Raw genomic sequence first — 27,662 nt, 5'->3', positions numbered from 1 at the left:
CCTAACCTTACCCATTAACCCACACTTAAAGCTGTCCACACCAGCAAACCTGTCCTAACCTTACCCATTAACCCACACTTAAACCTGTCCACACCAGCAAACCTGTCCTAACCTTACCCATTAACCCACACTTAAAGCTATCCACACCAGCAAACCTGTCCTAACCTTACCCATTAACCCACACTTAAAGCTATCCACACCAGCAAACCTGTCCTAACCTTACCCATTAACCCACACTTAAACCTGTCCACACCCGCAAACCTGTCCTAACCTTACCCATTAACCCACACTTAAACCTGTCCACACCAGCAAACCTATCCTAACCTTACCCATTAACCCACACTTAAACCTGTCCACACCAGCAAACCTGTCCTAACCTTACCCATTAACCCACACTTAAACCTGTCCAAACCAGCAAACCTGTCCTAACCTTACCCATTAACCCACACTTAAACCTGTCCACACCAGCAAACCTGTCCTAACCTTACCCATTAACCCACACTTAAAGCTATCCACACCAGCAAACCTGTCCTAACCTTACCCATTAACCCACACTTAAACCTGTCCAAACCAGCAAACCTGTCCTAACCTTACCCATTAACCCACACTTAAACCTGTCCACACCAGCAAACCTGTCCTAACCTTACCCATTAACCCACACTTAAAGCTATCCACACCAGCAAACCTGTCCTAACCTTACCCATTAACCCACACTTAAAGCTATCCACACCAGCAAACCTGTCCTAACCTTACCCATTAACCCACACTTAAACCTGTCCAAACCAGCAAACCTGTCCTAACCTTACCCATTAACCCACACTTAAACCTGTCCACACCAGCAAACCTGTCCTAACCTTACCCACATTCCCCTCAAAACTTTATATGTATGTATTTCAAATGTAAGCATTGAACCAAATAATACTTTTTTATACATAAGTGCATAGTAGTTGAAGAATCATAATATAAAGTTGGACCAATGGTGGTAACTAAACACTTTTGGTCACCATTGATTTCTTTGCATGGAAAAATAAAACAATCTGAAAAGTCCTACAGTTTGGAAATACATGAGGGTGAGAAAATGACAGAGTTTGAATTTTTGGGAGATCAAACCCTTTAAAGGTCAAAGCATTACACAAACACTAGTCCTTCAATCAGACAATATTGGCTATAACACAACTTGTTAGTTTTGGTTCCTTGCCACTGTCCCCTTTGGCTTTCGGCTTGCTTAGTTGGGGACATTTAGCATTTAATATTCATCAATAATATAGATCTGACTGCATTGACACCATTATATGAGAACTGAACTGAGCTGGATGATGACATCACCGTTTTCTCCATATATATATATATAAACATTTTACAACAGAAATGAACCATCACTGAACTTACTTAAGCTGGACTAAGACACTATTTTCTTCTAGATCTGCTGTAACTTTGTTGCATTATTTTCCTGTTATCACTGTAAAGATGCTTTGAAACAATCCATATTGTAAAAAGCGCTATATAAATAAAGCTGACTTGACTTGACAACTATATTGCACCATTTATTGATGATTGTGTGTCGCTAATCTGAACTAATTGTCGTTTCTTTCTCTGTTTCAGCCATTTTTCAATTTGACTAGGCTTAGAAAACTTGGCCTGAGCGACAATGAGATCCAGCGGCTGCCGGGGGATATAGCGAACTTCAACCTGCTCGTAGAGCTCGACATCTCCAGGAACGGTGAGAAGCTCTCTGGTCTATCAGACCACTGTTTAATTACTGTACGTGTGTGTGAGAAACTTTGGCCTCGTGTGTGTCTTGCCCTTCCCACACACTTCCAGCATACGCCCAGTATATTTCAGCTGCTGGTTTTCTGTGCTCAGCAATTACACGACGTTTCAGCGCCGGTCATAGTGTATCCACGCCCGAGATTTAGTTTTCATTTCGGCTATTTTTACTGTATTTGTTCAAGCGCCATTTTTAAAACTAGACTTCATGGTTTGTGGTGTCTCGTGGTTTTAAATGCACTGGGATATTTCATAAAAAGCTTATAATTCTGCCATCATTTACTCTCCTTCATGTCTCTCTAAACCTGTATGACTGACTGACTTCTATGAACACCAGAGAGGATATTTCAAAAAATGATTTGTTGATTTTTGGTAATTGAGCGTGAATAAATGACGACAGATTTTCATTTTGGGGTGAACTGTCCCTTTAAGAACAGTTTATGCTCTCACCTGGGAAGTGCCTGCCTTATAAATTGACGACATATTCTAGCTGAACTCTGATCTCTCTTAGTTACAGCACATTTCTATGGTAGGCACATCAATTATTGAAATATTGGCTATTTTCCAAACCCTTGTGAGTTACCTTGCTGTCTGTCCACTGCACACATAGCAACAACCAGAGCGCAACAGTTGCTTCTGCAAGTACAAATCCCATTCAGTTTCTCTATGGGCGTTTGACTTGCGTATAAAGTATAAACGTGTAAAGACGGACCTCCTGTGAGCTGCGAGGTCGTCGATCGATGGCATATGCTTATGTTGAAGCTGTCAGACCACATTAGTTCAACAAATTTTTTATTTAATCATGTTCAGCATTGAAATTCCTGATGAAAACATTTTACACAAAAATATATTTGTCAATGATCTGTAGCGCTTTGATCTTGAAGGCTAGATCTTTACACGTTTCTCTTTCTTTTAACAAAATTAAAGGGTGATCACACACCAGGCCAAAACAGTTAATGTAATCACCCAAACAGGCAAAAGTTCAATTCAAGAATGAACAAAACAAGTTGATGAGCTTTGAAGTTTTGAAAACAGAGCAGACTGAAAGAGAAAGGGTGATCTATAGTAGTATAGCTATATTAAACCTATAGACTTAACTCAAGCTACTGAAAGACCAAAGTTATGCTGAAAGATACAATACACAATGTGACATACTTGCTCTGGGCCTTGTTTTAAATTATTTGTTTCTGTTGTTGTCGTTGTACTATCAGGATGTGATGGTTGGTCGGTTTGGTTTTGGTCCCGCCCCTCCTCCACTGTGATTGGACGGTAAAAAGTGACAGTGATGAGCATAGACATAATATTAGAGAAAGTGTAGCGGTTGATAGGGCGTCTATCTCTATATTATGTCTATGGTGATGAGCGTGAAATGCTGCTGATATTTTAAATATGTGGCGCTCCCATTGAAAACAATTGAAATAATACGCTGGCCTTAAGAAATCTTTTTTTAGTGGACATTGCTGACCACGTACATGAAGCACTGCGAATGACAGAGGCAGTTTCCCAATGCTCTCAAACTCCTTAAAGTCCCCCTGTGGTGAAAATCCAGCTTTTAATGTTGTTTATGTGTCTATGCGGTGTTTTTAATGTGCTTTAAAGGGATAGTTCACTTTGAAATTAATTTTTGGTATGTTTTAGCTTACCTCAAGGGCATCCAAGATGTAGGTGTCTTTTTTTCCGCAGTAGTTTCAATTTTGATATTTTTAGGTCAAACCGTTCTTGTCTGTCAGTCATATAATGCAGGTCTATGGTCACTGTCTCAAAGAGCATGCACAGAGTCCAAATTAAAACAATTCCCCGTCGTCCAAATTAAACAATTCCCCATCGTAAGTACACATTGATGGCCTAAGACACGAAACGAGCGGTTTGTGTGAGAAAATGAACAGTATTTATATAGTATTTACCACTTATACGCAGCCATGTCGAAGTGCTCTGATCTGTCGTGTGCGCAGACTGGTGCATAGATATATACACACTAGATGTCGCCTTGTCTACGGCAGTTCATTGGAACGAATGTCTTTAAGGCGACATCTAGTGTATATATCTATGCACCAGTCTGCGTACACGTCAGTTCAGATCACTCGGACATGGCTGTGTATAAGAGGTAAAAACGATATAAATACTGTTCGTTTTCTCACACAAACCGCTCGTTTCGTGTCTTAGGCCATCAATGTGTACTTACGATGGGGAATTGTTTAATTTGGACGACGGGGAATTGTTTTAATTTGGACTCTGTGCATGCTCTGAGACAGTGACCATAGACCTGCATTATATGACTGACAGACAAGAACGGTTTGACCTAAAAATATCAAAATTGAAACTACTGTGGAAAAAAAGACACCTACATCTTGGATGCCCTTGAGGTAAGCTAAAACATACCAAAAATTTATTTCAAAGTGAACTATCCCTTTAAGACAAACCATGTGTAAGTTCATAAGTCGACACCATTGCTGAGTATTTCCTCCTTAAAACTGCAGTGAACCAAAGACAGTCTCAAAAACACGCTTTGAAATCGCTGGTGTTTCTGACGTCACAAACTACCTTGTAACCAATCAGATCAACGTGTGATCGTCAACTCTGAGCTAAGTGAGTGAGTGGAGGCGGGGCTCATTTGCATGTTCATAGAACCGCGTATACTAAATGAGGCAAGGGTGTCGAGTTACAGTCAAGATATTTTAAGACATGAATAATTTTATTCAAGGAAAAAAAAATGTAATATGTCATTTTAATGATCAAAGGTGAGTTTTAAAAGATTAAATTGACTACAGGGGGACTTTAAATATGTGTATGTATAGATCGCAATAAACATAAATGTGCTTTTCATATATATATATATATATATATATATATATATATATATATATATATATATATATATATATATATATATACATACACGTATATGGCTTTGTCGATTAAACTGAATTTGTTAAAAAACAAAAAATCCACAAGAATTGGTGAAGTCATGCAGTGACAGATCGCCAACAACGCTCTACGAAGTACAACAATGTATAATGTTGAGCTAGATGGGGAAATGATATCTCTGCCTTCATGCTGGAAGTGTCCCAATGATGCCTTAAAATGGGCAGCTCTCGAGGTTTTGCTTTTTATTGTTGTAAGTGTATTACATCTGTTTCCTCTTTTTCCTCACAGACATCATGGAACTCCCTGAAAGCATTTCATACTGTAAAACCCTCCAAGTAGCAGATTTTAGTGGAAATCCTTTGACAAGGTAATTGATGTGCATTTCATATTCTGATTCTGCATAACTACGGACATACAATTTTAAAAAGCCCAACATATGGTGTTTTATTGCATAAAATATTATAAAATATATGATTACTTGCACTGGGCCTGGGTGCTTCTTTAAACGAGTCTTAATTGCATGTGTAATTCACCACACAAAATATGGTTTATTGACGATATCCTAATAGCCGTGCTGTGCTTGACAGGTCATGCGTTATGCATTAGCACTGGATCCAGTGGCCCAGTTTGCCAGTTTGTTCCCCATTTTGCTGGATTATACAATGCTTGGTTAATGTTTTACCAAACCACCATATGGCTTAGTTTACTGGCAGATCTTTCTTGTTTAGAATTTTTTTGTTCATGATTAATGTTGTCATTAATATAGAGTAGTTATTTATCTATCTGTCATTCCCGGTGTGAACTGTGAGTTTTATGTTTGTTTTTGTTTTGTTTCAGGTTGCCAGAAAGTTTCTCTGAATTACAGAATTTAACATGCCTTTCCATCAATGACATTTCTTTACAAGCACTTCCAGACAACATCGGAAAGTAAGTGTTTTTCTCTCCTCTGTTGAGCATCTTTCAGCTGCAAATCCAGTTTTTCATGCACTCTCGTTCGTTTGCAATCTATAGAGGGATATTTTCTCTTATGATATCAGCAGGGTTTGGTTTATATTGACTCACTTCATGTTATCTACTCTAGTCGTGACGTCTTTCTTCCCTGTATTGCTTTTGTAGGACACTTACTGTATCGGTATCTCTGAATAGCTAATGTAATAATCATCCCATGATGATCTTAAACCATGACTCTGATCTCAGACCGTTGATCCACATTTTCAAATCAGTTTCGTTAAAGGCCCCCTTAAGTTTTTTAGCTTTTAGTATGAATATGTTGGCCTTAAGGTTATGAATAAGATGATGTGCTCCAAAACAATGACAAAATTCACATTTAGGAAATATAAGCATTTAAAACTTAGTCTCTCACTTCCACTGATATGGATCACAGATTTTTATGACATCATCCTGGACTTTAGCTTCTCATCACATCTTCTGTCCAATCAAATGCTCTCTAGAATCTGAAGCTCCGCCCGCTGTGCTATAAACACCACCTGGCCAAAGCGACCGTTGACACGTCACAGAGCAATAGGGGTTGGAGTGTGTGTTCAGTTGCTCAAACGCTTGTGTTTTATTCTGTTTTCCAACTGTACGTTGGTTAAGAATGAAATAGCTAGAATTTATTCACATTTCTACTATTGAATCCAACGTATCATCAGCGCTGGGATTCGCTTCCATGGTGCTGTCAGTCTGTGAGGGAAACTAAACACTATTGGCTATTTGAAAAGGGGGAGGAGCCGTTCAATATGTCCCGCCTTAGCTTCTGTTTCAGTGGAAATTATGTCAACGCATTAAACAAAGCTGCGCGATCCAAGGCACTTCAGCGGGACTTTAATAGTGCCCCTATTATTTTTTTTCGGGAAAAGCGTGTAATAGAGCTGTTTGTGAATGTAAAAGGTCGCAAAGTCTCAAAGATCAAGATCTCGAAGTTTTCATCTCCCAAAAGAAAGCAGCGATTTTGCACTGCCTTGAAACGAGTCGTCAGTGATGCCAGTCTCACTTCCTGATGAACCTGCGTAGCTTTATAACAAATTTACATAATCGTATTACTGTGCAACAAGTGTTGAGGAAGAGCCTAAATTCAGATATGATAATGAGCGTTTGGCTTTCAACCCGCACTGTAAGCTATCGACCAATCACAACAGACTGGGCCATCTGACCAATCAGAGCAGATTAGACCAATCACAATAGACTGGACCATCTGACCAATCAGAGCAGAGTAGACCAATCACAATAGACTGGGTAATCTGACCAATCAGAGCAGAGTAGACCAATCACAATAGACTGGACCATCTGGCCGAGCAGAGTAGACCAATCACAATAGACTGGGTAATCTGACCAATCAGAGCAGAGTAGACCAATCACAATAGACTGGACCATCTGGCCGAGCAGAGTAGACCAATCACAATAGACTGGACCATCTGACCGAGCAGAGTAGACCAATCACAATAGACTGGACCATCTGGCCGAGCAGAGTAGACCAATCACAATAGACTGGGTAATCTGACCAATCAGAGCAGAGTAGACCAATCACAATAGACTGGACCATCTGGCCGAGCAGAGTAGACCAATCACAATAGACTGGACCATCTGACCAATCAGAGCAGAGTAGACCAATCACAATAGACTGGACCATCTGGCCGAGCAGAGTAGACCAATCACAATAGACTGGACCATCTGACCAATCAGAGCAGAGTAGAACAATCACAATAGACTGGACCATCTGGCCAATCAGAGCAGAGTAGACCAATCACAATAGGCTGGCCAATCAGAGCAGAGTAGACCAATCACAACAGACTGGACCATCTGACCAATCAGAGCAGAGTAGACCAATCACAATAGGCTGACCAATCAGAGCAGAGTAGACCAATCACAACAGACTGGACCATCTGACCAATCAGAGCAGAGCAGCTCTCAGAGAGGCGGGGTTTAGATCTTCGAACAAACCGTTTCAGACTGAGAGAAAAGAGCTTTTTTAAACTTGGATGTGTGTAAACCTGTTGTAGGAGACTCAAAAACAACATTAGCAACCTAATAGCACAATAGAGGCACTAATTTATTAAAAATCATCCTCAGGGATATTTCTAAAATGATCACTGAGACTTCCAGTCAGTGGTTTTGTAGTTTAGTCTGTTTAGTCGATGTTTGTCTGTATTTCCTTATCTGCTCTATGACACAGTTTATCTCCAGGACGACGTATTGTTTCCGTAAAACAGTGCTGATGCTGTGAGTGTCTCGGCCTGATGTTAATATCTCAGCACTGACTCCTGGGTAACTTGGACTTCATTCAGATTGAAATCTGGGAAGCGTCTGGGTAACCTTTGTCTTCTCTCCCTTGTGTGATTCCATGGCTCTCTTCATTTCCGGAGTAATTTCCTCTTCCGTGCCTGTCGTCCCGCTATCTCTGTCTGACCCTGCAGAAAGTGTCTAGAAATCCTCTGATTATCATTTCATGAACAGTGAGTTGATTTTCCAAGTAAATGCCCGTTCACACGAAGGACGATAGAAGAACAGCAGATTACACACCATAACTATAATGACAGAGGAGCGATGTCGTTTGAATCTATTTGACCGTGATTTTTTTTCCAGCTGATGAACAATAAAATCATGGACAGCCAATCAGAATCCGTCCTGCTTTAAAGAGCTCGAGCGTTTAAAGAGACAGTCGACAAAACTGCAGCGCGCTTATAATAAACAGAACCATACTGTGTGTTCAGGGCCGACTGGGACATTTTCAGGCCAGGAAATCTCACACTTGTCCAGGCCAACAGACACACACACACACACACACACACACACACACACACACACACACACACAGACACACACACACAGACACAGACAGACACACACACACACACACACACACACACACACACACAGACACAGACACAGACACAGACACACACACACACACACACACACACACACACACACACACACACACACACACACACACACACACACACACAGACACACACACAGACACACACACAGACACACACACACACACACAGACACACACACAGACACACACACAGACACAGACACAGACACACACACACACACACACACACACACACACACACACACACACACACACACACACACACACACACACACACACACAGACACACACAGACACACAGACACACACACAGACACACAGACACACACACACACACACAGACACACACACAGACACACAGACACACACACACACACACAGACACACACACACACACACACACACACACACACAGACACACACACACACACACACACACACACACACACACACAGACACAGACACACACACAGACACACACACAGACACAGACACAGACAGACAGACACACACAGACACAGACACACACAGACACAGACACAGACACACACAGACACAGACACACACACACACACACACACACAGACACACACACAGACTCACACACATATATTGAAACCACAGACAACCTTATTTTGTGTATGGCCATCACATAAAGTCTAAATTGGAGAGTGTGAGTGTGTGTGTGTGGAGTGGGAGAGTGTGTGGGAGAGTGTGTGTGTGTGAGTGAGGTAGTGTGTGTGTGTGTTAATTTAAATTCAAAGTATTACATTAAGACAATGCGGTGTTGGGGGTTGATTGTTTCATTTTCATGACAAATTTTCATAACCATGATAAACCACAATCTTTTCCAAAATGAAAAGAAATACGACATCTTTTGCTCAAAGAAAATGATAACCACAACAATCCAAGTTGTATTACTGCAATGCCAAAAAACATGTGTTTTTTTCTTTCTTTTCTTCAAACCTCACTGTAGTAGTCGCACTGCCTGTAACCTAACGTCAGATGTTTGGGCTTGGGCATTATGAACATTTGGGGTGAATTTGTGCCTGACTTTTATATACTTATGTATAAAACACAAAAATGGCAGTTTTAGTCAAAGAACCATCCAAACCATAACCTTAGACACAACCATAACCTTAGACACAACCATAACCTTAGACACAACCATAACCTTAAACACAACCATAACCTTAAACACAACCATAACCTTAAACACAACCATAACCTTAAACACAACCATAACCTTAAACACAACCATAACCTTTAACACAACCATAACCTTAAACACAACCATAACCTTAAACACAACCATAACCTTAAACACAACCATAACCTTAAACACAACCATAACCTTAAACACAACCATAACCTTAGACACAACCATAACCTTAGACACAACCATAACCTTAGACACAACCATAACCTTAGACACAACCATAACCTTAAACACAACCATAACCTTAAACACAACCATAACCTTAAACACAACCATAACCTTAAACACAACCATAACCTTAAACACAACCATAACCTTAAACACAACCATAACCTTAAACACAACCATAACCTTAGACACAACCATAACCTTAAACACAACCATAACCTTAGACACAACCATAACCTTAAACACAACCATAACCTTAAACACAACCATAACCTTAAACACAACCATAACCTTAAACACAACCATAACCTTAAACACAACCATAACCTTAAACACAACCATAACCTTAAACACAACCATAACCTTAAACACAACCATAACCTTAGACACAACCATAACCTTAAACACAACCATAACCTTAAACACAACCATAACCTTAAACACAACCATAACCTTAAACACAACCATAACCTTAGACACAACCATAACCTTAGACACAACCATAACCTTAGACACAACCATAACCTTAGACACAACCATAACCTTAAACACAACCATAACCTTAAACACAACCATAACCTTAAACACAACCATAACCTTAAACACAACCATAACCTTAAACACAACCATAACCTTAGACACAACCATAACCTTAGACACAACCATAACCTTAAACACAACCATAACCTTTAACACAACCATAACCTTAGACACAACCATAACCTTAAACACAACCATAACCTTAGACACAACCATAACCTTAGACACAACCATAACCTTAAACACAACCATAACCTTAAACACAACCATAACCTTAAACACAACCATAACCTTAGACACAACCATAACCTTAAACACAACCATAACCTTAGACACAACCATAACCTTAGACACAACCATAACCTTAGACACAACCATAACCTTAGACACAACCATAACCTTAAACACAACCATAACCTTAAACACAACCATAACCTTAGACACAACCATAACCTTAGACACAACCATAACCTTAGACACAACCATAACCTTAGACACAACCATAACCTTAGACACAACCATAACCTTAAACACAACCATAACCTTAAACACAACCATAACCTTAAACACAACCATAACCTTAGACACAACCATAACCTTAGACACAACCATAACCTTAGACACAACCATAACCTTAGACACAACCATAACCTTAGACACAACCATAACCTTAGACACAACCATAACCTTAAACACAACCATAACCTTAAACACAACCATAACGCCTGAGAGAGGAATAAACGAGGTTTCCTTTTTCTTGTCCACGATCAATCCCAGAATGCTTAACACTGCCTTATGATCTTTAAGCTCTCAGTGAACACACCTCAGTCACACACACGTCACACGACTCCGGATACACACCAGAAACATTAATGTGCATCAATGCCAATATTTCCCCCTGCAATGATGGCAGAAAGTTATTATTACTGCGCTATTCAAAGGCTTTAGTTTGTGGAATTGAAATATTCCATTCGCTACAGCCTCGACCAATAATCCTCTTTCATTCTCTCCGTTTTCATTTCAGGAGACAAACCTGATTAATGTGTGTGTGTGAGTGTGTGTGTGTGTGTGTGTGTGTGTGTGTGTGTGTGTGTGTGTAGCTGTCTGCGTAGCCTTGAGCTGCAGACGTCTGAGAGCGTGCTGAACCCTCGGCCCTTCTGCGCTTTGATTAAATTTCCGTAAGGTTATAGTGACGAATCACAGCATTTCCCGTCCTCTAAACCAAGCCGTCCGACTGACGAGGTCACACACACACACACACACACACACACACACACACACACACACACACACACACTTTCCTCTTACTTTCTCATTTGTCTTTGGATCAGTCCACTGAAAAATTAAAACCTTTAACCCTGAAAGTTGTTTTTCTAGAAATGTTGAGTTTTTATCTCTGAATTGACTGGCTTATGTTGGGTTTGAGCGGGGAAGTGCTGCTTAATTTGGTGAAGTTATTGTTTTTAGAAGCAGATGAGGTTTTAAATAGCAGAAATCCCCCCGGAGGCCTTGGAGTAAATCAACTGGACTGTGTTTGGATCACGCTGACGACACTAGATTGCTATCTCAGGATGTGTGTATGTACTTCCCTCAACGCCTCGCCCCTGATAGATGAACCTTATCCTTGTTTTTTAACAGAAGATGATGAATACGAAGGCCTGTGTTGATGCAAAGATACAAAGAAAAGCACAACAAGTGATTTGGAGACTAAAATGTATATGTGAAGGTGGGCGCTCAATGCATCATGAGCCATAGTGGTGTCCTTTTAATAGTCTTTATGTGGAATTGGGAGCAGCTTTGTGTTGTGATGTTTAACTCACTCCCTTTAGCTCTGAGAACTATGAGTTCTGTAGAATCTTTTTAAAAACACTTAAAGACTCATCTTTTTGGACAAGCTTTTAACTAACAATTTGACGTGTTTATTAGTGGATTTTTATGAATCTGGTGGTAGTACAGTTGTGGAGTTGTACTAGGTTTGTACTTGTGCTGTTTTATTTAATTGTATTGTTTATTTTCATTACTGTGCAGCACTTTGTGACCCTTCTGTTTGTGAAAGGTGCTATACAAATAAACTTTACTTACTTACTTACTTAACCCTCTGGTGCTCTTCTGTAAAAACTGTAAAAGTTTTGATTTTTGTTTTCTTCATCAGAATGGTACGAAATTTGGTAAAGGTTTTATCACTTTCTATGTATACATAAAAAAATAAAAAAAATCGAACAGGTTAAATGATCCTGAATAAAATAGTCACACTTGTGCTCCTCATGATCAAAAATGACCGAAATGACATGAAAATGAATGAGAGACGAATTTCATCTAGTGGAAACTTTTGGTACTGCGGCCAAACAACATCTGACTGAAAGTCCTTTTTTTTTATTTTATTTTTTTTTACCTGTTTATATTTATGGTTTTGATTTTCTCAAAGTTTTAGAGTAAAAAATGTTTTGGAAAATACATATTTCATATAAAATTGAAGATAGTATTTGTGCACATTTTTCATAACAATAAATGTTAAATTCTGTAACTTTTAAGTTCACTTTTTGAAACTTTTTTCACTTCAGCAATAATCTGCCATGTGTTGTCTTTGAATAGAGATCCAACTTCAGTCTTTCGCTCTAAAGCATTCAAGATATACCACGGTTTAAGTTGGAAATTACATTTTCAGGTCTATACTCAAAAAGTGAATAAATGGATTTTAAAAACAGCGTAAATATAATTTAGTACCATAAAATCCCCTAAAAATATTAAATAAGAAACATTATCGAACTAAAATATAGTAAATTCATTTCATTGAAATATTTTTTTTAACTTTCGCTCATTTTTGACCGACATGCGAAGAGCACCAGAGGAACCATTCTGCCCTTTTACAGTCTTGATGTAGTTTCAGGCTCTACTAGAACAGGTTTTCCTGCTTGAATGTTGATTATTTCCCCCATATTCTCCATTGTTGCGGCTCCTCTCTTCCCAGTCTGTCAGTAACGCTCTGTTTAGTTCCTGTCTCTATGAAGCCCCTCCTTCTGAAAAGCACACTGTGCTCTGATTGGTTGGCTGGATCAGTGTGTTGTGATTGGTCGAGCGCTTTGAGTGTGTTTGGGAAATGTCCCGCCCCTTACCATAACCGCCAGTTTAACACACTACTATAGAGTTCTCAACGGGTCGGGTCGGCCCGACAAACCCGACGGGACCCGCGGGTTCGGGCCGGGTTCAGGTCTAAAATTTAAGCAAATGACTCGGGTCGGGTCGGACATCGGGCTTAATCTTTTCCGCTCAGTGAAAAAACAAAACAAAAAAAAACATGAATCATCGCTGCTGTTCACCGTAAAGAAAGTCTGGCTGCTGCGTGCAACGTGCATCATGGAGAGGGGCGGGGGCAGACGCCGCTGCGTGCACGCCTTTAGCCTGGAGAAGAAGACGATGGAGTTGGTGAAAAGTAAACTTGCCGCTGGTGAATTCACCGTCGCTACTACAGCCTATTTGTATATTTAAAGTTTATTGTTTCAGTTGATTGTATTGTTAAAAGGCGTGAACATTAAAGGTTGATTTGAATTCCCGTCTGCTGGTCATGATAATACGTGTATGAGAATCCGACGCGGCATCGGGCCGCGGGCCGGGTTCGGGCAGATAATTCATGTTGATGTGTCGGGTTACATCGGGTCCGGGCTTTAAAAGCCACGGGCCGGGTCGGGTCGGGTTGTCATTTTCAGGCCCGTTGAGAACGCTAACTAACTTCAAACTAACTCAACCAGGCCCCGCCCTTTTATTCTGCATATTAATTATTATAATGAGGAATATTGTGACGTGTTCGTTCCCGGAAGAAACTCAAGACTACAATGGAGGCGTTTCAGGAGTTCAGAAACACTGACACTGATATAGAGAAGAACTGGAGCTTTTTCACTCTCAGACAGCAACAGTACACACTAAACACAGATGAACATGGAAACAAGCTTCATTCGTCCTATTTGTGGCTGTGTAATTTTATACATATACTTAATAATTATGCAATGTTTATCTGTTTTCGTCTAGCCTCTGTAACTTGGTATCACTGGAACTCAGAGAGAACTTGCTGACATATTTACCAGAGTAAGTGCACACCTCACAATGCTGTGTGTGTGTGTGTGTGTGTGTGTGTGTGTGTGTGTGTGTGTGTGTGTGTGTGCATAAGTCAAAAGCAAATGAATGTTTATTCCATTTTGTTTCAATCAGGTCTCTGTCTCAACTTCAGAAACTTGAAGAACTGGATGTAGGAAGCAATGAACTGTATAATCTGGTAAGTGTTGAGAGATTCACAACATGCTTTAAAATGACTATAGAATAGATGATGATAATAATAATGTCTTTGGCTACACAAGGCTTGGATTATGTCAGCTGTCACGCCATCTCTGGATTATTGGGCTGAAAATGATGGTCACATTTAATCCTAAAGTCAAAAGAAAAAATTAAGTTTATTTTGCATGAATATATGAAACTTTCATACACGCACGCACACACACACACACACACACACACACACACACACACACACACACACACACACACACACACGTATACAAAAGTTTGCATACACCTTTCTGAATCTGTGAAATGTTAAATATTCTAACAAAATAAAAGTGATCGTACAAAACGAGTTTTAACAGTCACTTGTCGCCACCTAGAGGCGAAACAATGTAATCGATAAATGCGTTATTTTAAGCGCCACATTTCTATCAAAATCTGATTTACTCTGTTGATCGATATCGTAGACATCACCAGTGTTTATATTTGAACCTCAAACTCTTATTCAAGTACTTCTATGATAATATGAACTATCATATCACAGAAATAATGATACTATGAGGTTGAAAAGACTGTTTGTGAAGCTGTTTCATGACTACTCTCTCCGGGTCGGCGCCAACACAGATCTGAATGTTGCGATATGATTTGTCAAAGGTTTACTAGACAGACAGATTGGAAGATGATCACGTGTGTGTTTGAATCGAGATCAGTCTTTAATAAAGATGAATGGTGCAGCTCTAGTGTCTTCTCTCTCTCTCAGCAGCGCGAGGGCTTTCAGTGCGTTCAGTCTCACGTCTCTTCCACACGTCAGCTTGGGATGTTACGCCACTCAACACTCATAGATAACGACACATTTCATCCTCGGTTGGAACGAAAGTGGCTAACTTCGGTCAACCTAGTCTATAAGCATGGACAAAAATAAAGCAATTTAATTTGAATTAATATCGATTCTGGAATAAAAAAAAAACTATTTTAAAATCGTAAAAAAAAAAATCGCTATATCTAGATGAATCTATTTTTTTTCTCCCAGCCCTTATATATTATAAATAAAATATTGGTTAATCCTTATTAAACTTACAAAAGTTGTTCAGTCAAGATCAGTGAGTGATTTACTCTTTTTCTTTTGTTGTTTGATTATCATCATCAGGTTTATTAGGCTGCTGTCACTTTAAGAGCTGAAGCACATGATGTGGATCCGACACACATCCTATTCTCTCACAACTCTTTACGTTCATTTAAGACTTCATTAACTCATTTAAGACTGTGCTTACGAGGATACTCCACAAAAAGGGCATTTTGGCATAATTGTGTGTGTTTTTGTCCGTTCAAGCGCTGTCTGAAGTGGCTTTCTGTGCGCACGAGTGTGTGTGTGTGTGTGTCACAGACAGGACATTCACAGACGCTCACCAGCTGACTTATTTTATTGCGTGTGAATGGTTTAAAAGCATTTGCATGAATAAGAGCGTGATCATATAATGTGACACTAGCCAAAGGATGATGGGAAAAAAACAGATGTTGCATTAATGGCATTAAACTGAAGATTTTTTAAATAAAAATACACACACACACACACACACACACACACACACACAATTAGTGTAATCCGTTCATGAACTACAACTGCGAATAGCTTGTTCAGGAATGTTGTGGGATCTCGCGTCTTCATCCAGTTTTTTGCATAAAAGAGAGTAACTGGCCAAATGCCTAGCTAAATAATTGAATGAAAGTGTAAATACTACTGGGGTTAGAATAATAGTAATCTATAATAAAAAGGAAAGCGGCTCACGGACTGTTGTTTTCAGTTGTTTTTTTCTATAAAAGAAATTTATTTTCACACGTAACTAATACATTTCGTTAATAATTGAAATTCCTAAACTCAGATTGTTGCGGATTGAGCTCCTCTAATGGTTCAGTGAACTGGGGGAGTGTATCTCCATCATTAACGTGTGTGTTATCATCAGTATCTTCCCAGCTGTCCCGGGGTTTATCACAACTGGAGTCTAAAGGAATTCTTCAAAAGTCATGTGTTGCTTCATAAGTTACTTGGGAAAAGTAATCTGATTTTAATCCACTTGTAATGCGTTAACCCCAACACTGCCAACTGACAGTTTGAAAATATAAACACATTCATGAAAATTTATGTCAAAAGGACATACGAACAGCTGGACATAATTTATTCTGCTCGTGTTTCATGAATGAGGCCCTTTTAATTTCATGAGACGAAAAAATTCGGGAATTTAAAAAATAAAAGAAGTTTAATAAAGGAATGATGTGAAATACTACCATTATATATAAGTATTTTATATTTTATTTATTTATTAATTAATTAATTATTATTTTATATTATAAAATACTTATATTACATTTTATGTTTATTATATTTTATATTATATTGACTTTATATTATATATTATATTATTTATTTATATATATATATATATATATATATATATATATATAATTCATTTGTATTTATTTTATTTATTTAATTGGAATAAAGGAATGTGAAATACTTCCATAATGTATAAATATTTTATTTATTTTGTATTAAATTATTTATTTATTTATTTATTATATTTTATAGTATAATATACTTTTATTATATTTTATTTTATAGTCTATATTAAATTGATTTATTTATTTATTATATTTTCTTAATTGGAATAAAAGAATGTGAAACACTACCATAATGTACAAGTATTTTATATTTTATTTACTTATTAATTAAATATTTATTGATTGATTTTATTCGTTTTTTTTTTGTTGTTGTTTTTTTTGCATTACAAAAATATGAATTTGGAGAAAATGTGCTTAAAGTCATATAAAATAATGATGCGCTTGGACAAATCAATTGTAATAAACACTGAAAATAATTTACCATTTTGATTTCATGGTGACAGATTAAAAAAGAATGCTCCTAAAATATTTTCTTTATGCTAACTGTATGCACTGTGAAACATGTTTTTGGCAGGTCTCTTGAGATTCACACATGAACTGTAATGATGTAGTCCACTGCAGGTTTAAAGCCCCTGTTTTCTCAGGTTCTGCACTGGAATGATGTGTAGTCCACTGCAGGTTTAAAGCCCTGTTTTCTCAGGTTCTGCACTGGAATGATGTTGTCCACTGCAGGTTTAAAGCCCTGTTTTCTCAGGTTCTGCACTGGAATGATGTAGTCCACTGCAGGTTTAAAGCCCTGTTTTCTCAGGTTCTGCACTGGAATGATGTAGTCCACTGCAGGTTTAAAGCCCTGTTTTCTCAGGTTCTGCACTGGAATGATGTTGTCCACTGCAGGTTTAAAGCCCCTGTTTTCTCAGGTTCTGCACTGGAATGATGTAGTCCACTGCAGGTTTAAAGCCCTGTTTTCTCAGGTTCTGCACTGGAATGATGTAGTCCACTGCAGGTTTAAAGCCCTGTTTTCTCAGGTTCTGCACTGGAATGATGTAGTCCACTGCAGGTTTAAAGCCCCTGTTTTCTCAGGTTCTGCACTGGAATGATGTTGTCCACTGCAGGTTTAAAGCCCTGTTTTCTCAGGTTCTGCACTGGAATGATGTAGTCCACTGCAGGTTTAAAGCCCTGTTTTCTCAGGTTCTGCACTGGAATGATGTAGTCCACTGCAGGTTTAAAGCCCTGTTTTCTCAGGTTCTGCACTGGAATGATGTAGTCCACTGCAGGTTTAAAGCCCCTGTTTTCTCATGTTCTGCACTGGAATGATGTTGTCCACTGCAGGTTTAAAGCCCCTGTTTTCTCAGGTTCTGCACTGGAATGATGTAGTCCACTGCAGGTTTAAAGCCCCTGTTTTCTCAGGTTCTGCACTGGAATGATGTAGTCCACTGCAGGTTTAAAGCCCCTGTTTTCTCAGGTTCTGCACTGGAATGATGTAGTCCACTGCAGGTTTAAAGCCCTGTTTTCTCAGGTTCTGCACTGGAATGATGTAGTCCACTGCAGGTTTAAAGCCCTGTTTTCTCAGGTTCTGCACTGGAATGATGTAGTCCACTGCAGGTTTAAAGCCCTGTTTTCTCAGGTTCTGCACTGGAATGATGTTGTCCACTGCAGGTTTAAAGCCCTGTTTTCTCAGGTTCTGCACTGGAATGATGTAGTCCACTGCAGGTTTAAAGCCCCTGTTTTCTCAGGTTCTGCACTGGAATGATGTAGTCCACTGCAGGTTTAAAGCCCTGTTTTCTCAGGTTCTGCACTGGAATGATGTAGTCCACTGCAGGTTTAAAGCCCCTGTTTTCTCAGGTTCTGCACTGGAATGATGTTGTCCACTGCAGGTTTAAAGCCCTGTTTTCTCAGGTTCTGCACTGGAATGATGTAGTCCACTGCAGGTTTAAAGCCCTGTTTTCTCAGGTTCTGCACTGGAATGATGTAGTCCACTGCAGGTTTAAAGCCCTGTTTTCTCAGGTTCTGCACTGGAATGATGTAGTCCACTGCAGGTTTAAAGCCCTGTTTTCTCAGGTTCTGCACTGGAATGATGTAGTCCACTGCAGGTTTAAAGCCCCTGTTTTCTCATGTTCTGCACTGGAATGATGTTGTCCACTGCAGGTTTAAAGCCCCTGTTTTCTCAGGTTCTGCACTGGAATGATGTAGTCCACTGCAGGTTTAAAGCCCCTGTTTTCTCAGGTTCTGCACTGGAATGATGTAGTCCACTGCAGGTTTAAAGCCCCTGTTTTCTCAGGTTCTGCACTGGAATGATGTAGTCCACTGCAGGTTTAAAGCCCTGTTTTCTCAGGTTCTGCACTGGAATGATGTAGTCCACTGCAGGTTTAAAGCCCTGTTTTCTCAGGTTCTGCACTGGAATGATGTAGTCCACTGCAGGTTTAAAGCCCTGTTTTCTCAGGTTCTGCACTGGAATGATGTTGTCCACTGCAGGTTTAAAGTCCTGTTTTCTCAGGTTCTGCACTGGAATGATGTTGTCCACTGCAGGTTTAAAGCCCCTGTTTTCTAAGGTTCTGCACTGGAATGATGTAGTCCACTGCAGGTTTAAAGCCCTGTTTTCTCAGGTTCTGCACTGGAATGATGATGTAGTCCACTGCAGGTTTAAAGCCCCTGTTTTCTCAGGTTCTGCACTGGAATGATGATGTAGTCCACTGCAGGTTTAAAGCTCCTGTTTTCTCAGGTTCTGCACTGGAATGATGTAGTCCACTGCAGGTTTAAAGCCCTGTTTTCTCAGGTTCTGCACTGGAATGATGATGTAGTCCACTGCAGGTTTAAAGCCCCTGTTTTCTCAGGTTCTGCACTGGAATGATGTAGTCCACTGCAGGTTTAAAGCTCCTGTTTTCTCAGGTTCTGCACTGGAATGATGTAGTCCACTGCAGGTTTAAAGCCCTGTTTTCTCAGGTTCTGCACTGGAATGATGTAGTCCACTGCAGGTTTAAAGCCCCTGTTTTCTCAGGTTCTGCACTGGAATGATGTAGTCCACTGCAGGTTTAAAGCCCCTGTTTTCTCAGGTTCTGCACTGGAATGATGTAGTCCACTGCAGGTTTAAAGCCCCTGTTTTCTCAGGTTCTGCACTGGAATGATGTAGTCCACTGCAGGTTTAAAGCCCTGTTTTCTCAGGTTCTGCACTGGAATGATGTAGTCCACTGCAGGTTTAAAGCCCTGTTTTCTCAGGTTCTGCACTGGAATGATGTAGTCCACTGCAGGTTTAAAGCCCTGTTTTCTCAGGTTCTGCACTGGAATGATGTTGTCCACTGCAGGTTTAAAGCCCTGTTTTCTCAGGTTCTGCACTGGAATGATGTTGTCCACTGCAGGTTTAAAGCCCCTGTTTTCTCAGGTTCTGCACTGGAATGATGTAGTCCACTGCAGGTTTAAAGCCCCTGTTTTCTCAGGTTCTGCACTGGAATGATGTAGTCCACTGCAGGTTTAAAGCCCCTGTTTTCTCAGGTTCTGCACTGGAATGATGTAGTCCACTGCAGGTTTAAAGCCCCTGTTTTCTCAGGTTCTGCACTGGAATGATGTAGTCCACTGCAGGTTTAAAGCCCTGTTTTCTCAGGTTCTGCACTGGAATGATGTAGTCCACTGCAGGTTTAAAGCCCCTGTTTTCTCAGGTTCTGCACTGGAATGATGTTGTCCACTGCAGGTTTAAAGCCCCTGTTTTCTCAGGTTCTGCACTGGAATGATGTAGTCCACTGCAGGTTTAAAGCCCCTGTTTTCTCAGGTTCTGCACTGGAATGATGTAGTCCACTGCAGGTTTAAAGCCCTGTTTTCTCAGGTTCTGCACTGGAATGATGTAGTCCACTGCAGGTTTAAAGCCCTGTTTTCTCAGGTTCTGCACTGGAATGATGTTGTCCACTGCAGGTTTAAAGCCCCTGTTTTCTCAGGTTCTGCACTGGAATGATGTAGTCCACTGCAGGTTTAAAGCCCCTGTTTTCTCAGGTTCTGCACTGGAATGATGTTGTCCACTGCAGGTTTAAAGCCCCTGTTTTCTCAGGTTCTGCACTGGAATGATGTAGTCCACTGCAGGTTTAAAGCCCTGTTTTCTCAGGTTCTGCATTGGAATGATATTGTCCACTGCAGGTTTAAAGCCCCTGTTTTCTCAGGTTCTGCACTGGAATGATGTAGTCCACTGCAGGTTTAAAGCCCTGTTTTCCCAGGTTCTGCACTGGAATGATGTTGTCCACTGCAGGTTTAAAGCCCTGTTTTCTCAGGTTCTGCACTGGAATGATGTAGTCCACTGCAGGTTTAAAGCCCCTGTTTTCTCAGGTTCTGCACTGGAATGATGTAGTCCACTGCAGGTTTAAAGCCCTGTTTTCTCAGGTTCTGCACTGGAATGATGTTGTCCACTGCAGGTTTAAAGCCCCTGTTTTCTCAGGTTCTGCACTGGAATGATGTAGTCCACTGCAGGTTTAAAGCCCTGTTTTCTCAGGTTCTGCACTGGAATGATGTTGTCCACTGCAGGTTTAAAGCCCCTGTTTTCTCAGGTTCTGCACTGGAATGATGTAGTCCACTGCAGGTTTAAAGCCCTGTTTTCTCAGGTTCTGCACTGGAATGATGTAGTCCACTGCAGGTTTAAAGCCCTGTTTTCTCAGGTTCTGCACTGGAATGATGTAGTCCACTGCAGGTTTAAAGCCCCTGTTTTCTCAGGTTCTGCACTGGAATGATGTTGTCCACTGCAGGTTTAAAGCCCTGTTTTCTCAGGTTCTGCACTGGAATGATGTAGTCCACTGCAGGTTTAAAGCCCTGTTTTCTCAGGTTCTGCACTGGAATGATGTAGTCCACTGCAGGTTTAAAGCCCTGTTTTCTCAGGTTCTGCACTGGAATGATGTAGTCCACTGCAGGTTTAAAGCCCTGTTTTCTCAGGTTCTGCACTGGAATGATGTAGTCCACTGCAGGTTTAAAGCCCCTGTTTTCTCATGTTCTGCACTGGAATGATGTTGTCCACTGCAGGTTTAAAGCCCCTGTTTTCTCAGGTTCTGCACTGGAATGATGTAGTCCACTGCAGGTTTAAAGCCCCTGTTTTCTCAGGTTCTGCACTGGAATGATGTAGTCCACTGCAGGTTTAAAGCCCCTGTTTTCTCAGGTTCTGCACTGGAATGATGTAGTCCACTGCAGGTTTAAAGCCCTGTTTTCTCAGGTTCTGCACTGGAATGATGTAGTCCACTGCAGGTTTAAAGCCCTGTTTTCTCAGGTTCTGCACTGGAATGATGTTGTCCACTGCAGGTTTAAAGCCCTGTTTTCTCAGGTTCTGCACTGGAATGATGTTGTCCACTGCAGGTTTAAAGCCCCTGTTTTCTCAGGTTCTGCACTGGAATGATGTAGTCCACTGCAGGTTTAAAGCCCTGTTTTCTCAGGTTCTGCACTGGAATGATGATGTAGTCCACTGCAGGTTTAAAGCCCCTGTTTTCTCAGGTTCTGCACTGGAATGATGATGTAGTCCACTGCAGGTTTAAAGCTCCTGTTTTCTCAGGTTCTGCACTGGAATGATGTTGTCCACTGCAGGTTTAAAGCCCCTGTTTTCTCAGGTTCTGCACTGGAATGATGTAGTCCACTGCAGGTTTAAAGCCCCTGTTTTCTCAGGTTCTGCACTTGAATGATGTAGTCCACTGCAGGTTTAAAGCCCTGTTTTCTCAGGTTCTGCACTGGAATGATGTAGTCCACTGCAGGTTTAAAGCCCTGTTTTCTCAGGTTCTGCACTGGAATGATGTAGTCCACTGCAGGTTTAAAGCCCTGTTTTCTCAGGTTTTGCACTGGAATGATGTTGTCCACTGCAGGTTTAAAGCCCTGTTTTCTCAGGTTCTGCACTGGAATGATGTAGTCCACTGCAGGTTTAAAGCCCCTGTTTTCTCAGGTTCTGCACTGGAATGATGTAGTCCACTGCAGGTTTAAAGCCCTGTTTTCTCAGGTTCTGCACTGGAATGATGTAGTCCACTGCAGGTTTAAAGCCCTGTTTTCTCAGGTTCTGCACTGGAATGATGTAGTCCACTGCAGGTTTAAAGCCCTGTTTTCTCAGGTTCTGCACTGGAATGATGTTGTCCACTGCAGGTTTAAAGCCCCTTTTTTCTCAGGTTCTGCACTGGAATGATGTAGTCCACTGCAGGTTTAAAGCCCTGTTTTCTCAGGTTCTGCACTGGAATGATGTAGTCCACTGCAGGTTTAAAGCCCCTGTTTTCTCAGGTTCTGCACTGGAATGATGTAGTCCACTGCAGGTTTAAAGCCCCTGTTTTCTCAGGTTCTGCACTGGAATGCATCTCACGAATGTTTGGCACTGATCTGCATTCTTGTGTTTGCTGGTAACACTCAGTGCTGGTGCTGCTCATCTGAACTCTGTCAAACGTGTTTTCTTGCAGCCGGAGACAATAGGCTGTCTGGTCAGCCTGAAGGACCTGTGGCTGGACGGAAACCAGCTGTCTGAAATACCACCGGTGAAGTATTTCTCAAACTTAATGAGTTCATGTCATTTTCACAAAAAAGTTAGGAAACACTTTCTATGAAGTGCATGCTTATAATGAATTATAGCCTATAAAATAAGAAAGTATTACTATTCTCTAAATCTGTTTATAAAGACTCATTAAGACCTATAGTGCATTATAAGAACAGTTAGTTACATTTATATTATTTTTCATAATAAGTCATGCATTGCTTTTTCAATGTGCACTAATCCACTATACACTGATTTATAAATTATCAAATATAAAATTGTTCTAGAGACACTTGTTCGCTGTACCAATTAGTTATCAATTATGTCTTTAATGGCTAATATTTGCATTAGAGGTCATGAAGAGGGTAATTATGATTTGTTCAAATCTATATCTCCTCGGCCATATGCATGGTATAGCAGCTTGAAATTATACTTTAAAAAATATTGTTGCAGTGTTTTGCTAGTATGTAACATTAAAATAATAAAAAAAAATCAACTGTTTGTATTAATGATTTGTTTTTTTAATTTCATTATTTATTACAGAAATTTTTGTTCATTAGTTAAATTTACAAATAAACATCTTAACATGTATAATAAGAACATGCATCCTGTTTTCACTTTACTTAAAACCACCAATGCTGCATTTATAGAGGTCAGTAACTCTAATATTACTTACAATAAGTATTTATAAGAACACAACACGACTATTAATAACAATATATTCACTTAATTGACAGAAATAAATCTGAATTACTAAAAAGTCACTTACTATAATATAATTACATTATAGCAATGTAGGCTGCATCTTTATAAATAGATTTAACATACGACTGACTAATTATTACTTATAAGTCATGCATTTGCTTTTTCAACGTGCATGCTCATAATCCACTATACACTGATTTATAAGTAACTAATTATAAAAAGAATATAAATGTAAACTGTTCTTATAATGCAGTATATGTCTTAATGAGGCTTTATATTTATAGAATAGTAATACTGCTTATAAATAAGTATAAATTGAGCTTTAATGCATTATAAGTATGGACTTCATAGAAAGTGTTACCAAAATTTTGTTTGCATAAATTTTCTAATCAAATGTCTGATGAAGTGATATATATTCTGCTTCTTTATATACACTTGATTTGAGTTATTCTCGATTCATCAAGAACAAGCTACTCGACTTCCTCAGGATCCTAGAGGCTTTTTTGTGTGGTTGTGGTTGCATGTGTGTTTACGTTTGCGTGTGTGTGTGTGTGTGTGTTTTCTCTGCCTCAGGAGCTGGGCAGTATGAGAAGCCTTACGTGTCTGGATGTATCTGAGAATAAGTTGGAACATCTCCCGGAAGAGATGGGGAATCTGCTCTGCCTCACGGATCTGCTGGTGTCCCAGAACCTCATCGACCTGCTGCCAGAGGGCCTCGGTCAGTTCACACACACATCTACACACACTTACACACACTCATATCAGTTCACACACTCATCTACACACACTCATGTCAGTTCACACACACATCTACACACACTCCAGTCTCTACACTCGCTCCAGTTCACACACTCCAATCTCTACACTCGCTCCAGTTCACACACTCCTCTACACTCGCTCCAGTTCACACACTCCAATCTCTACACTCGCTCCAGTTCACACACTCCTCTACACTCGCTCCAGTTCACACACTCCAGTTCACACACTCCTCTACACTCGCTCCAGTTCACACACTTATCTACACTCGCTCCAGTTCACACACTCCTCTACTCTCTCTCCAGTTCACACACTCCTCTACACTCGCTCCAGTTCACACACTCCTCTACACTCGCTCCAGTTCACACACTCCTCTACACTCGCTCCAGTTCACACACTCCTCTACACTCGCTCCAGTTCACACACTCCTCTACACTCGCTCCAGTTCACACACTCCTCTACACTCGCTCCAGTTCACACACTCCAGTTCACACACTCCTCTACACTCGCTCCAGTTCACACACTCCTCTACTCTCGCTCCAGTTCACACACTCCTCTACACTCGCTCCAGCTCACACACTCCTCTACACTCGCTCCAGCTCACACACTCCTCTACACTCGCTCCAGCTCACACACTCCTCTACACTCGCTCCAGTTCACACACTTCTACACTCGCTCCAGTTCACGCACTCCTCTACACTCGCTCCAGTTCACGCACTCCTCTACACTCGCTCCAGTTCACGCACTCCTCTACACTCGCTCCAGTTCACACACTTCTACACTCGCTCCAGTTCACGCACTCCTCTACACTCGCTCCAGTTCACGCACTCCTCTACACTCGCTCCAGTTCACGCACTCCTCTACACTCGCTCCAGTTCACGCACTCCTCTACACTCGCTCCAGTTCACGCACTCCTCTACACTCGCTCCAGTTCACACACTCCTCTACACTCGCTCCAGTTCACACACTCGATTACACTCGCTCCAGTTCACACACTCCTCTACACTCGCTCCAGTTCACACACTCGCTCCAGTTCACACACTCCTCTACACTCGCTCCAGTTCACACACTCGCTCCAGTTCACACACTCCTCTACACTCGCTCCAGTTCAGAGTTCACACACTCCTCTACACTCGCTCCAGTTCACACACTCCTCTACACTCACACCAGTTCACACACACCTCTACACTCGCTCCAGTTCACGCACTCCTCTACACTCGCTCCAGTTCACACACTCCTCTACACTCGCTCCAGTTCACGCACTCCTCTACACTCGCTCCAGTTCACGCACTCCTCTACACTCGTTCCAGTTCACACACTCCTCTACACTCGCTCCAGTTCACACACTCCATTAAACTCGCTCCAGTTCACACACTCCTCTACACTCTCTACAGTTCTCACACTCCTCTACACTCGCTCCAGTTCACACACTCCTCTACACTCGCTCCAGTTCACACACTCGCCCCAGTTCACACACTCCTCTACACTCGCTCCAGTTCACACACTCCTCTACACTCGCTCCAGTTCAGAGTTCACACACTCCTCTACACTCGCTCCAGTTCACACACTCCTCTACACTCGCTCCAGTTCACACACTCCTCTACACTCGCTCCAGTTCACACACTCCTCTACACTCACACCAGTTCACACACACCTCTACACTCACACCAGTTCACACACTCCTCTACACTCGCTCCAGTTCACACACTCCATTACACTCGCTCCAGTTCACACACTCCTCTACACTCGCTCCAGTTCACGCACTCCTCTACACTCGCTCCAGTTCACACACACCTCTACACTCACACCAGTTCACACACTCCTCTACACTCGCTCCAGTTCACACACTCCATTACACTCGCTCCAGTTCACACACTCCTCTACACTCGCTCCAGTTCACACACTCCTCTACACTCGCTCCAGTTCACACACTCCTCTACACTCACACCAGTTCACACACACCTCTACACTCACACCAGTTCACACACTCCTCTACACTCGCTCCAGTTCACACACTCCTCTACACTCACACCAGTTCACACACACCTCTACACTCACACCAGTTCACACACTCCTCTACACTCGCTCCAGTTCACACACTCCATTACACTCGCTCCAGTTCACACACTCCTCTACACTCGCTCCAGTTCACGCACTCCTCTACACTCGCTCCAGTTCACGCACTCCTCTACACTCACTCCAGTTCACACACTCCTCTACACTCACACCAGTTCACACACACCTCTACACTCACACCAGTTCACACACTCCTCTACACTCGCTCCAGTTCACACACTCCATTACACTCGCTCCAGTTCACACACTCCTCTACACTCGCTCCAGTTCACACACTCCTCTACACTCGCTCCAGTTCACGCACTCCTCTACACTCACACCAGTTCACGCACTCCTCTACACTCACACCAGTTCACACACTCCTCTACACTCGCTCCAGTTCACACACTCCTCTACACTCACACCAGTTCACACACACCTCTACACTCGCTCCAGTTCACGCACTCCTCTACACTCGCTCCAGTTCACACACTCCTCTACACTCGCTCCAGTTCACACACTCCTCTACACTCACACCAGTTCACACACTCCTCTATACTCACACCAGTTCACACACTCCTCTACACTTGCTCCAGTTCACACAGACGTGATTTTTG

At 41.2% G+C, this 27,662-nt stretch overlaps 1 protein-coding gene across 1 annotated transcript in view; it reads left to right on the top strand.

The window, feature by feature from the left end:
- Positions 1 to 27,662, top strand: part of LOC309486551 (leucine-rich repeat-containing protein 1-like) — a 76,411-nt gene that overhangs the window by 17,817 nt on the left and 30,932 nt on the right. Inside the window, exons 2-8 of the mRNA XM_082153900.1 lie at positions 1,603 to 1,720; positions 4,921 to 4,999; positions 5,470 to 5,559; positions 14,424 to 14,480; positions 14,604 to 14,667; positions 23,459 to 23,533; positions 24,808 to 24,952. Coding sequence (XP_082010026.1) covers positions 1,603 to 1,720; positions 4,921 to 4,999; positions 5,470 to 5,559; positions 14,424 to 14,480; positions 14,604 to 14,667; positions 23,459 to 23,533; positions 24,808 to 24,952 — 628 coding nt within the window. The remainder of the gene's footprint in view (positions 1 to 1,602; positions 1,721 to 4,920; positions 5,000 to 5,469; positions 5,560 to 14,423; positions 14,481 to 14,603; positions 14,668 to 23,458; positions 23,534 to 24,807; positions 24,953 to 27,662) is intronic.

The sequence above is a fragment of the Leuciscus leuciscus genome (genome assembly GCF_965113295.1).
Source record: "Leuciscus leuciscus genome assembly, chromosome: 22".
Classification (NCBI taxonomy): Eukaryota; Metazoa; Chordata; class Actinopteri; order Cypriniformes; family Leuciscidae; genus Leuciscus; species Leuciscus leuciscus.
This window is presented reverse-complemented; position numbering and strand designations above follow the sequence as displayed.